The sequence below is a fragment of the Myotis davidii genome, unplaced genomic scaffold (genome assembly GCF_000327345.1).
Source record: "Myotis davidii unplaced genomic scaffold, ASM32734v1 scaffold346, whole genome shotgun sequence".
NCBI lineage: Eukaryota > Metazoa > Chordata > Mammalia > Chiroptera > Vespertilionidae > Myotis > Myotis davidii.
In genome coordinates, this window is record NW_006297386.1 from 2,404,165 (window position 1) to 2,417,075 (window position 12,911).

General features: G+C 36.1%; 1 protein-coding gene across 1 annotated transcript in view; it reads left to right on the forward strand.

Moving 5' to 3' along the window:
• The window catches only part of PLCZ1 (phospholipase C zeta 1), a 47,610-nt gene that overhangs the window by 29,327 nt on the left and 5,372 nt on the right, over window positions 1-12,911 (forward strand). The window contains exons 7-11 of the mRNA XM_006773164.1: window positions 865-1,107; window positions 2,731-2,878; window positions 6,908-7,024; window positions 8,331-8,503; window positions 9,761-9,893. Coding sequence (XP_006773227.1) covers window positions 865-1,107; window positions 2,731-2,878; window positions 6,908-7,024; window positions 8,331-8,503; window positions 9,761-9,893 — 814 coding nt within the window. The remainder of the gene's footprint in view (window positions 1-864; window positions 1,108-2,730; window positions 2,879-6,907; window positions 7,025-8,330; window positions 8,504-9,760; window positions 9,894-12,911) is intronic.

Consider the following 12,911-nt stretch of genomic DNA (forward strand, 5'->3'; position numbering starts at 1 on the left):
ATTTAGTCTAAGAATCTATACTAAAAAAAGGGTAATATGCTAATTAGACCAGGAGACTGGCCAGGGAGGGCAGTTGGGGGCCATCAGGCCAGCAAGGGAGTGCAGTTTGGGGTAATCAAGCTGGCGGGGAGGGGCAGTTGGGGGTCAGCAGGCTGGCAGGCAGATGAGTGGTTAGGAGCCAGCGGTCCCAGATTGCGAGAGGGATGTCCGACTGTCGGTTTAGGCTCGGTCTCACAGCGGTCCCAGATTGGAGAGGGTGCAGGCCAGGCTGAGGGACACGCCCTCTCCCACCGTGCACGAATTTTGTGCACTGGGCACTAGTCATGATATAATTCAGTAAATTATAATAATTTTAGCTTTCTAGGAATAGAATCCCTTCTCCTGTTATTTATAAATCTATTTTTAGCATTGGGATATATAGTTTTCATTAAAGTTTTTGCTTCCATAGTAAAGTAAGGAAATGCTTTCCAAAGAGAAAATAAGGAATTAGAGATAAAGTCATTTTCTTATACTGCACTCAATCTTCAATGTACCAAAAAAAAAAAAAAATGCCTGGAGACTTGTTAAAGAGGCACATTCCAGTCTTACAACTCAGGATTCTGATTCTCTAATTTTGAAGTCAGAAATGAATCTGCAACAAGTCTCAATCAAAACAGGCTCATTTTTTGGTGAATTTTGGTCAATACTATAATATTACTGGTGTCTATTAGGGTACCTATAGCAGTATGGAAAAGATGGAGCTCTTACATGTGTTACTACTGTGAGCTAATTGAAAATATGATGAAAGACTTTCCAATAACTGTTACAAATGCAAACTTACCTGTAAATGTGTAATTGTATCTGTCTTTCAAATTGTCTCTGCAGGCATTAAAATTCAAAATATTAGTTAGAAACAAGAAAATAGGAACTTTATTAGAAACCCATTCAAGGAAAGGTTTGGATAAGCGTGGTAAAGTAGAGGAATATGAAGAATATGAAGATACAGATCAAGAAGAGGAGGCAGACAAAGCCAGAAGTTCAAGACTAGCAATTAATTTAACAGACAGTCTAGAAAAGGAAACAGAGTCAAAGACTTCAGTTGGATTAACGCTTTTCAGGAAAAAGAAGGTGAGATCATGATTTGAGAAAATCTTACAAGTGATTGAAAAGTTGTCTTATTTTCTTATTGGTAGAGAATTAAATTTTTTTTGGAGAGAAATATTTTTCTCCTTATAAGAACTTTAGTTTATTATTCAATTTTTTTGGGGGGAAGCAATTAGCAGTAGAGAATAATTTTTAAAAGTTATCTCTTTTCCTGTTTGTTTTAATCTCTTCCTCTAGTGACAAATATGTGGTCTTATGTGCTAGGCATTGTGCAGTGCACAAAAGATACAAACAATATAATGTCTCTGCCTTCAAGGAGATCAGACTGTCAGAGAAAAGAAAAACACTGTTTGTAAAATATTCTATATAATAAAAGCCTAATATGCAAATCAACCGAATGGTGGAGCAACCAGTGGAACGACCAGTCGCTATGATCTGCACTGACCACCAAGGGGCAGATGCTCAATGCAGGAGCTGCCCCAAGCCCGCAGGCCCCAGGCCAGCCAAGGCGGGTGCTGGTGGGGGGTTGGGGGGAGGGCTGATCACCCTGCCAATCACCCTGGTGAGCAGGTGGCAATGAGGGGCGGGGGCAGGGCCGACCAGTAAGCGGCCAGCACCATGCCAGCCAATGCGGGTACCAGCAGGGCCCCTGATTGCCCCACCAGTTGCCCCACAGATGGGCCCTTATTGCTGGTCAGGCCTAGGGACCCTACCCTGATATGAATTTCATGCACTGGGCTTCTAGTAGTATTATAAGTATACAAATTAACATGACATAAGAAGGCATATCAGCTTGCAAGTGACAGAAACAAATTTGTGTGTTTTAAGTAAAAGTTATTAATTTTTGGTGTGATTAATTAATTACCCTACATAAATGAAAAGTTTAAAAAAAGGGATGCTACTTTCAGGAATGACTTGGTATCATTTCTCCAGCAAAGTAAACAGAACTTTGTTTGTTTCTCCAACTTTAGATTCACTTTCCCTATGTTGGTGCAAGACTGTATATACGTTCAGGTTCCAATCCAGTGGAAGGTCCATCTCTCAGATGTTCAAATTCTTTTTGTACATTGGCTCTGACCCAGTTATTTGCACATCCTTGAGCCAATTAGAGTTGCTACAGGAAGACAAAGCTTTGATTAGTCAGGCCCAGTTCCTATTATTGATTCTTAAGCACATAGATTGAGCATGAGCACAAAGTTTTCCATAAACAAAACTTGGGAAGAGGCTAATAAAAATACAGTGCATATAGATGCGGGGCTGTAAAAGAACCATGTACACTCTACAATAGAAGTTACTCCAAAATGTTATCGCATCCTGGAAATATGACTTACTCAGGACTAACATTCCTAAATTTGCAAATTCATGACAGCAAACTGAAGTCTTTGGGAAAAAGAAAATGACAGTAATGGCCATTTTTAATACTTGTTGTTACATTAATTGGGATTTTTAGGTTTGAGCTATTTCATCTTAACGTTAAGTACTGTCATAGAGTATAATCACACTGACTCAATTCAAGGAGTTTTTGAGGAGATAATCTTATGAAAAGACCCAAATTGTTGATTTGAATGCATATTTTCTTTGTTGGAAAAAAATTCAAATTATTAGTGCAAAAATGTGAAATTACTGCTTTATTTTTACACCTTGAAGGTAAAAGTGGCTTTGGCCCTCTCTGATCTTGTCATTTATACTAAAGCTGAGAAGTTCAGAAGCTTTAACTATTCAAGAGAGTATCAACAATTCTATGAAAGTAATTCTATTGACGAGTCAACAGCTCGAAAACTTTCCAAGTTAAAAGGTAAATTCCTATGGTTCCAACAGATAAAATGTTATAGTCACTGCTAAGGTGTCAAGGTAGGTCAATGGAATTTCTAAAAATTACATTCTCATAAAATTTCAACATATTTAGCGTATTTTAAAAAGGTTGTATGCCTTAAGTACATTAAGTTTTATTTTACAGAACTCAACCAATAATCAACTTCTTTAAATCATGAAATTTTGATTGAGACTGTCTAGTGTGGACACTTTGGTGGCTGGGGCTGTGGTGAGTGGTTTACAGGGGAGGGCAGAGAGTGACAAGTCTGCACAGAAAGGCAGAGCCAAATTTCAAGTCACATGAAATCCGAACTTTGTCCTGAAATCAAAGGGGAGCAAGAGAAGATTGAAATCTCAGGAATTACATGATTTCTGGTGTGTTTTTGAAAGAGGCCTCTGATAGCCACATAAGGGTGAGATTGTCTAGAGGGATGAGATGATGAAGGCGTCAGTGAGAGTGGAGCCAGGGTGAACTCTTTGGACTCAGTAGGATCTAAGAGGTAGAGTTAAGTAGACCTGGAGGCTGTATGTCTGAGGTGAAGGAGAGGGAGGAAATCGCACCCAGGCCAGACTAGCAGCTGCTGTGCCGAGCGAGCTTTGCCACAGCACACCTGTAGAGGGACAATTGTCTCTGTATCTCCTTTTACCTGTGTTCTGATTCTAAATCTGAGGTGGGTCATTCTGTTTGGTAGAGCCCAGATGCAACAAAGCCTGGGAAACACAATGGGAAGCAGACCCTGCCATCTTCTCAGACTTATATGATAGGGAACATCCTCAATTTAAAAAGGAATGGGTCGCCAACTCAACAGTCAGGTGACTCTCCAAGTGTTTCTAAGAAATTGCAATCTACCATCTTGTGTAAATATCAGCACCTGCAACTGACTTGAGGAAGGCTGTTGGCAGTTTGGAAATGTGGATTTTGATATATTTGTTGGCTAACCTCATTAGGCTGGCCACTGGTACTATGTGTTTGGAGGTATATTTTAGCTCATCACCTTAACGTCCTATTAGAAAGACCCTGAATATTTTAGACCTTGGATGTTTTTGTTTTTAAATTGCATATAGTGACCAAAATCACTTCAGTAGACATGGACCAAAGTTAAAATAATGTAATGTAATATAATGTGAGTATATTTATGCAGTGAGAATATTTTATTTATAAATTATAATTGTGTGTGGGTTGGGTTGTGATACAAATATATTTTTCACTGTAAAGTCTCCTCAATAGAGTTTGAATTTGAATGATCTACTTTATTATTCCCTGTCCTTTCAAAAAATTGAATGTTGTCTGTTGTTCATGGGGACAGGACCTTTAGGTACAGCAAAAGTAGTAATAATTCTCTCACTCTCATTATATTAAACACTTGCTCAAATACTGAAAAGGGACTGGGTAATTCTGAGTAGAGTTATAAAGTGTAGGATCACCATTTCTTTGGATAGAGTATAGAGTATTTTTCTTGAACCCAAAGTCAATAGTAAATAATTAGTGATATAGGCAAAGGTCTACTGCAAGGAAGTTCATCATTATTAAAAACATAATAAACATTAAGTTTATAATACGGAAAATAAGAAACAGAAATATTCATACATATATTTTTTTTAGTCATCTACATATATAAAAGCCTAAGTAACCATTGCAACTGAAACAACCAAACGGATGGACCAAACAGGCTGCATCGGGCAACCAGGCCGACAGGGGGTTAGTGAGGGCTTACCAAATGACTGAGCAGCATGCTGCGTGGGGTGACCAGGCTGGCAGGAGGGTAGTTGGGGATGAGCAGGCTGGTAGAGGGGGGCAGTGAGGAGTGACCAGGCTGGCAGGGTGGGCAGTGAGGGGTGACCAAATGTCTGAGCAGCAGGCTGCATGGGATGACCAGGCTGGCAGAGGGGGGCATTTTGTGGTGACCAGGCTGGCAGGGAGGTCAGTTGGGGGTGACCAGGCCAGCAGGGGAGGCAGTTAGGGGCGATAAGGCAGGCAGGCAGGGGAGCAGTTAGGAGCCAGTGGTCCCGGATTGTGAGAGGGATGTCTGACTGCTGGGGATCAGGCCTAAACCAGCAGCTGGACATCACCCAAGGGGTCCCGGATTGGAGAGGGTGCAGGCTGGGCAGAGGGGACATCCCCAGCTCCGGGCATAAATTTTGTGCACCTGGCCTCTAGTTAAAAATAATGTGGTAGGTGAATATTATTGAAGTGGAATGATTTTCATGTTATTTTAGTAAATAAAAATAAGTTCATAAAAGGCAATAAATAATATGATTCAATTAAAATTAAATATGTACATGTGGCAAAAGAATAGAAATATTTATACCAAGATGTTATCAGTGGTTATTATTTTAGTGAAAAGATTATATGTGGTTTTATTTCTTATTTTTAAAATTTGATTTTTTCATTTATCTAAAATGAAGATGAATTGTATTTGGAATAACAGCATATTTTTATTTCTAATGGTTAATCTCAGATATAACAAAAGCATATTATGTTAAGAGTCCTTCGTGATTATTCATGCTTATTGTTTTGTAGATGAGAAAAATTAAGGCCCAGAAGAACACATTTTACCTAAAGATAAACATCTAGCTTAGGACTGGATAAGGGATCATGATACTGGGATACACATGCATTTATACATGAGTAGCTTCAAAATACACTTTTATCTCAGAGAATGTACAACTTCCAAAAATGAAAGCTGATGAAGTTAACTGTAATTAATGTTAACTTTAGTAGCTAAGTTTTTACTTGATAATGCTTCCTAAAGAATAATATTCAGGATGAGTATGGCAATGGTTCTGTTCTAGTTTGACTAGCAAATACAGTGGGCCATAGGCATTAATCATTTATCCCATAACTGGTCATCATATTAGAAAGACTAGGTGTCTCAGAGAAACATAAAATTTGCGTTAAAAAATTTGAAGGAATGTCCAATAGTAGAGCATGAAAATTAGTTTTGCATCTCAATTGATTTAAATAGAATATATGAAGATGAAGTGATTAAGAAGTACAAATTGATTATTATAGGCTAGTCATGAAGATGTAAAATACAGTATAGGAAATATAGCCAATAAAATTCTAATAACTATTATGTCAGGTAGCTATAAGATTTATTGGGATGATCACTTAGTAAGTTATATAATGGTCCAATCATTGGAGTATATACCTGAAACTAATATAATATAGTATGTCAACTAAAATTGAAAAATTAAAAAAAATGATTGCAATAAAAAATAAAGTGTCAAGAAATAAAAATAAAAATGTAAAGAATAATAAGTAGAAACAAAGAATATATAAAATCAAATAAACTGTGTGTGTGTGTGTGTGTGTGTGTTAATGTACACTACAAATATAAGCCTTATCTCAGTAAGAAAAACAATTGAAATCATCAGAAACATTGGGAGGTAGCAAGTTCTTTTTCAGTGGAAGGATGCAAACAGAAATGGAATGAATTTGGGGGGAAGATGTAGTGGTGGCTGGGGTTGGCAGCTGAATTGGATAACTTTAAGGTCCCATTCAACCATGGGAATCTATTAAATATCCAACTGAGTTAATAATAGCATCATAGAGTTATATGACTTATATATGATTATGTCCTAGTGTGAAAACCAAAGTAAGGCAAAATCTGGAATGATACTACTTTTATTTTTTAAAAATGAATGCATTTTATTTTGGAATTTTATTTATCCTTATGTCAAAGTTAAATTAATTTAGATATAAAAAAAATTCCCCTCCCCCCAAGAAGTCCCTCAAATATGTTATGGGACTTAACATTCATTTCTCAAGTGAATGATTAGTGTGCATAAAATTGTGTGATAAATTATCATTACCTTCTTCATAATGGCGAATTACACTGTCAAATATAAAGGCATAAATTTATTTTGATTTACATGAATTGCAAATATTTTTGTGAAGATAACACATATAGAAATTATTGAATTATTGTAGAATTATATAATGTATATAAAGTAGTGAATTTAATTTATTTGAAAAAAATTCACAATGTTTTAATAATTTATTTTTTAGCCCATGATTTTATTCTTCACACCACGAAGTTCATTACCAGAATATATCCCAAAGCACTAAGAGCAGACTCTTCTAATTTTAATCCTCAAGAATTTTGGAATATAGGTTGTCAAATGGGTATGTTATAAAGGATATCGAGTGTTTTTCAAAGATAAGGTAAAATGAATTTTATAAATTAATAAAAGATTCTTGGAAAGAGCTTCCTTTGAAGATTTTGTTTTGGCCCTGGGTGTTTTGCATTCAAGCAATAATGATGAATCATTGGTTTCAAGAGTTGAAGTTATTCCTAAACAATGTTGGAGAGGGTAAGTCTAGGTGAAAGTTGAGGGCATGGAATAAATTAATGAAGACTTAGCAAGGGAAGTGTAGGAAGGGAAAAAGAAAACCAAAATTGCTGTAAGAGGAGAGTGAAGATCAAGTCTTTTGCTTGAAAGATTTGCTAAGGGCCTCTTCAAATTAAGTAACCTCTGCCTTTTACACATTACACTCACTGTTGCATTCATAGTTGAAAAGTGAATGAGATTGCATAGCTTTGTTATTTTTCCTTACTAGACTCTCCCTGTTCCAAATTGGTCAGCTGGCATAGCACTGGCACTAATAGTGCCAAGTTTTAACCCTTTTGCTACTGGACTGTGGCAAGGCCTATAGGTTTGAAGAGATGGGGAGAGAAGGGTCAGGATGGTGGGGGTGGGGTTTTGGGAATGGTGGAAGGTGATCATGCATATAGTGGCTATTTACCAGCTTATATGGATGCATTCCTATATTCTAACAACATTATTGCTCTGTCTCTTTTTCATTTTCTCCAAAGAGATAGCTGTATCTCTTTGGACCTGAAAGTTTATGATAGAGCTGGTATCCTTCCTTCCTGCATTTAATGTACTGACTTTCTTTTTTTTTAAAAAAATGTATTTTTTATTGATTTCAGAGAGGAAGGGAGAGGGAGAGAGAGAGAGATAGAAACATTAATGATGATAATCATAGATTGGTTGCCTCCTCACACCCCCTACTGGGGATTGAGCCAGCAACCTAGAATTAAACCCTGGGTCCTTCAGTCCGCAGGTCGACTCTCTATCCATTGAGCCAAACCAGCTTGGGCAATGTACTGATTTTCTTTATTCTCATATTCACTGGCTGTTATCTGACATGTACATGGTTGTTCTATAATATATATTGTGTGTCATTTTGATTCTTTGAACCAAAACTATAAAATAATTTACAGATTAAACTTTGAAAATCACCATGTTGATATAGACATGGTAGGAGAAAATATTTATGAATCATGAGTTATTTGACTAATGAGGCTTGCTCTTAAAATGTTTGAAGATATATAATCCATGATTAGGTTTCGGTGATTCTATTAACTTGTTTATTTTTAGCTATTCTATTTCCTGACCATGTCAAAATACTTTTTTTTTTCTCATAGTGGCCTTAAATTTCCAGACCCCTGGTCTGCCTATGGACCTTCAAAATGGGAAATTTTTGGATAATGGTTGTTCTGGATATATTTTGAAACCACGATTCCTAAGAGATACTGAAACAGAGTTTAATCCACAGAAAACACCAGAAGACAGCAAGCCAGTTACACTTACAATAAAGGTAGGTGAACTTTTTCTTTTCCATTTCTGGTTATTGTATGTTCGATAGTATACATTAATATTTTGAGTTCCATTGATTTCCTTTAATGCTTTTTAAGTTTGTGTTGATGTGTTCAGCTATTACAGGTGGCTGATATTTTAGCATCCTTCCATATCCAAAAAGTGTCTTTCTGTTGACTTTTTTTGCATGAATGATGTGAATAGAAGAAATATTGAGGTTAAAACTTTCTTCTCTCTGAAGTTCATTTATATTATTCCCTGGTCTTTAGGCATTTTATATTGTGATAGAGAAGTCTGAATTCAGCCCACTTATTCCCTGTGGATATGCTGTCCCCCACCCAACCCCCTTAAGTTTAAGGACTTTTACTAGACAATGCTAGGAGCTATTTGCTTTTCATTAATCTCAGAATTAGACTTTTGCAGTTCAGAATCCCTCCCCCCTTATATTTCTGAATATTCCTGATTACTTAGAAACTAAAAGTATTAATAGAATTTCTTCTGTTCCTGTTACTAATTTGTGTCAACTTCATCATTTTTCCTGTTCCCTTGGCATTTGATTTTCCTCTCTATTTGACTTTACTCTTTACTGATTATAATGTCAATGTGAATTTTCACCTGCGTTATTAGTTTCCCCCTAATTTTCATTTACCTCATATCATTTACTTTATATTTCTCCCAGCTTCTACCTTATTATCCCACCTCTCATCTTTTTTTTTGTTACATCCTGTGCAATTCTGGAGAGCATAAGCAGCCGTTTAAAATGTATTGTTCCCCGCGAAGTCTTTTCAAAAACCTTCTTATTATTCTATAACTTAAGTGCTATTTTTGTTTCCTCTTTAAAAAGTCACCAAATCTTAAAAAAATCCCAAGCTTCCTTTCTGCACTTAATTATAAACAATTCTATTTTAGATTGTATCTGTACCTGTTGTTTGCAAATAAATGGGGTGAGTGTGGTCACCTTGGTCCCCCTCTCTATTTATGTAGTTGCTCATAGAACCATATGAATCATCTCAGATTCTATGCTGGAATTTTGGTACTTTGGTCAATTTTATTGTGTCTCATGTTAAGACTGAGGGTAGCTCTCTGCTGGCTCTGCTGGCCGAGGAGAAAGCTCTCCAGCCACTGTTACTGGATGTCACGGGGGCAGGAAATACTAGAACCTCCAGACTGCGCATCTCCCTCTATTCTTCCCATCTCAGCCCTCTCCTTTCCTGACGTAAAGTTGCAGGATTTGGGGGACCACTTCCATCCACTATAGGCCCTAGCCAATTTGTCCCATCTGAGAATGGGAAGAAGTTTAAGAGCTGTTTACCAGAGATTAATGCGGGAAGAGAGTACATCAAAGATGAATGGGACAAAAATGATTCTGGCCACAGCAGAAAATGGTGCCAGTGAAACATATAGCTGACTTTTCTCCTGGTTCTTAGGGATTTTGTGCCTCTAGAATAGTCACATCAAGACATTGCCTACAGCCCAGGTCAATTAGTTGGCATTCTTTCTAGACTCTGTCCAAGTATTATACATTAAGCTTACTTTACAATGTTATTATAACTTTGGTATCCCTTTTGTAATTTTAATACAAAATAAGAAAGATTATTAATTTTTTCTTTTCCTTTTTTTTGGTTATTATATAAGCTCAATAGTATACATGAATATTTTGAGTGCCATTGAATTCCTTTAATACCTTTTAAATTTCTGTTAATCTTTATAGATAATATAGGTGGATGCTACTTCAGTATCCTTCCATATCTGAAAATACTCTTTCTGTTGCTTTTTGGCACGAATGAAAAATACAAATAGTCGTATTATTCTGGTTGTTTTAAGCAACTAGTCTATTTGTTCTAGTCCTAGTGAGAATAAATGAACCAGCCACCCTTTAAGATCCTTTCTTACTGCACACAAAACTTGCTGGGCTTCTGTGGCTTTTCTGTCTCCTTTTTTTCCTTCCCTGCTAAACAATTCTTTCTCACTTTCATTTGTGGGTTCTTCTTTCTGTACCTCCACTAAAATATTTATGTCACCTAAGGCTTTTTCTTAATCCTTCCCCCAAACTAAACATTCTCCTTGTGTCCTTTTATATACATTCATGGTTTCAACCACCGACAATACTCAAATCCTTAATCTGGCCTCATTTTGGAAATATAAAAGTATATTTTTAATAGCCTACTTAACATCCATACCTATTTTATCACTGTTCTGTCAAACTTAAAATAGTAAAGCCTAAACATTACTTTCTAGTCAAATCTACTTTTATGTAAGGCTCAGTGAATTCAGTTGAACTCGTTCACTCCATGAAGTCAGGTTGAAAAATTGGGAGGCATTTTTCTCTTCCACATCTCCTTCACTTCCTATGTCCAACCATCTCTAAATTCTATGGATCCAACTCCTAAATGTCTTCCTTATCCAGTCAGCTGATCTGATGTTATTTGCTGCTGTCCTGTTTTAGGAATTTGTTACCTCTATCACTTCTATTCTTTTGGCTTCCTAAGGAGTTTTCAGATAACCTTAGTTCTCTTGATCCATCTTTCACAAGTTGAAAAGAGAGATTTTGCTACAATGCTAACCTTATCTTGCCTACTTAGTATTTATTTGTCTCCTGATTGCTTTCTTAGTCAGGCCGTGGCATACTTCTCTAGCCTCATCTCTCACTACTTCTAGCCTTTCACTTTGTTTTTTAACCACAGGGAAGCCTCCTTTTCTGTCCATGATGACACTTGCATGTATCGCTTATGCTATTTTCTTTGACTGAACTATCGTTCCATCTTTCACATGCTTATTGTGCGCTGCCTCATTTTTTTAAGACATAAGAGTCACTTCTTTTTGGCAGCTTTTCCCTACCATTAATTGTGTTTCATTTTCATTTTGTAATTTCCTTCTGTTTTTTCATAACACCCTATGCATGCATATATCAGACACTTAACCACACTGTACTATAATTGTTAATTTGCTTATAGTACTTGTCATTCTCCTGCACTTGACTGAGGGTCTTTTAAAGACAAGGACTGTTTTCCATCCTTATCCACAGTACCTGACACAAAGTGCATGTTCAGGACATGCAGGTTAATTGAATGGATGATTTCTTTTTCATGCTTAATGAAGAGACTACACATGCTCTTTTATTGAGAGAGCAAAGATGGACAATAGCTAGTATGCACAGATGTTTACAAAAGCCATCTGTATTATAAGAGGTCTCATGTAGGGGAATGAGTGACATGTTGTGAAACAGACAGGGTTAATAATTTTTCCACAAAGCTGCTGCCCTGGTCATGTGGGTCTTCCCTCCTGCTTTGATTGTTCTAAGGAGATTTGTGATTACATTATAGATTGTACAAATTGTGGAGGGCATGATTTAGGAAAAGACCTAGTTTTATTAGCTTTCTGATGCCCTTGATAATGTTATTCAACATTTTTGGTTTAGTCTTTGTCATCTGCAAACTAAGAGTTTTGAATTAGGTAAGTTATTTTGGGGCTTATAAAAACTATGAAGCCATTATTTTAAGTTCCAAATCTTATGCATAAGCCCAAGAGATGAAAGCAGAGCTACTGAGGGCTTCTGTTTGACATCCATCCTCTGCAAGTATCCCTTTAAGGGTTTTGTGAGTAAGAGTGCATAAACTATTTGAACAATAATCTCTAAATTCTTTTTCAGTTCTTATATTCAATCATTATTATTTAGTTAGTTAGACAATTTTCTTTTGGACAGGAGGTATACCAGTAGAGAACCTTCTCCATATTGGTAAGGGCCTATTATCTGCAGATCTGATATTCAGCTGGTAGGCTTTGATATTGGTGTACTAGCTGCGTATGATCAATTTTCTTTCTAATTACATTCATGTCTAATTATGCTGAATGATCACTGTCCATTCCATACTGGTTGCTAAATATTTGCACCATCACTCTGGTTTCTAGGTAATGCTATAACATATGGATGAAGAAAAGGAAAAATTTGGGGGTTTCTTTTTCTTTCTCTTCCTTCCTCTTTATTTTTCTTTTCAAACTTACATTTGTATTTGTTTCTCTTTAGTATAATCTCCAAAAATTGAAGTCATACCTAAATTTTTACATTAGCACATTTTATTAATTAAGAACACTTCAAATATTGATTTTTTGTTCAAACTTTATTCCTTAAAATAAAATGTTTTTGCTTCCACAATTAGCTTGATAAAAGGCTAAGTAAAACTAATTAATAGTTTTTTAAGCATTTTTATGATACCTAATATGCATGTGAAATACTGAATTTAGTCAGACTTATGTTACGTAGGATAATATAGACAACAGATAATATAAATTTGTGATAAATTATCTAAACATATAAATTATACTACCATAAAATGATATCTAGGAAATAGTGATGCTTTTTCTTACATTTCAGAAGTAATAATGATAATGCTTCTAATTTTTGCTATATA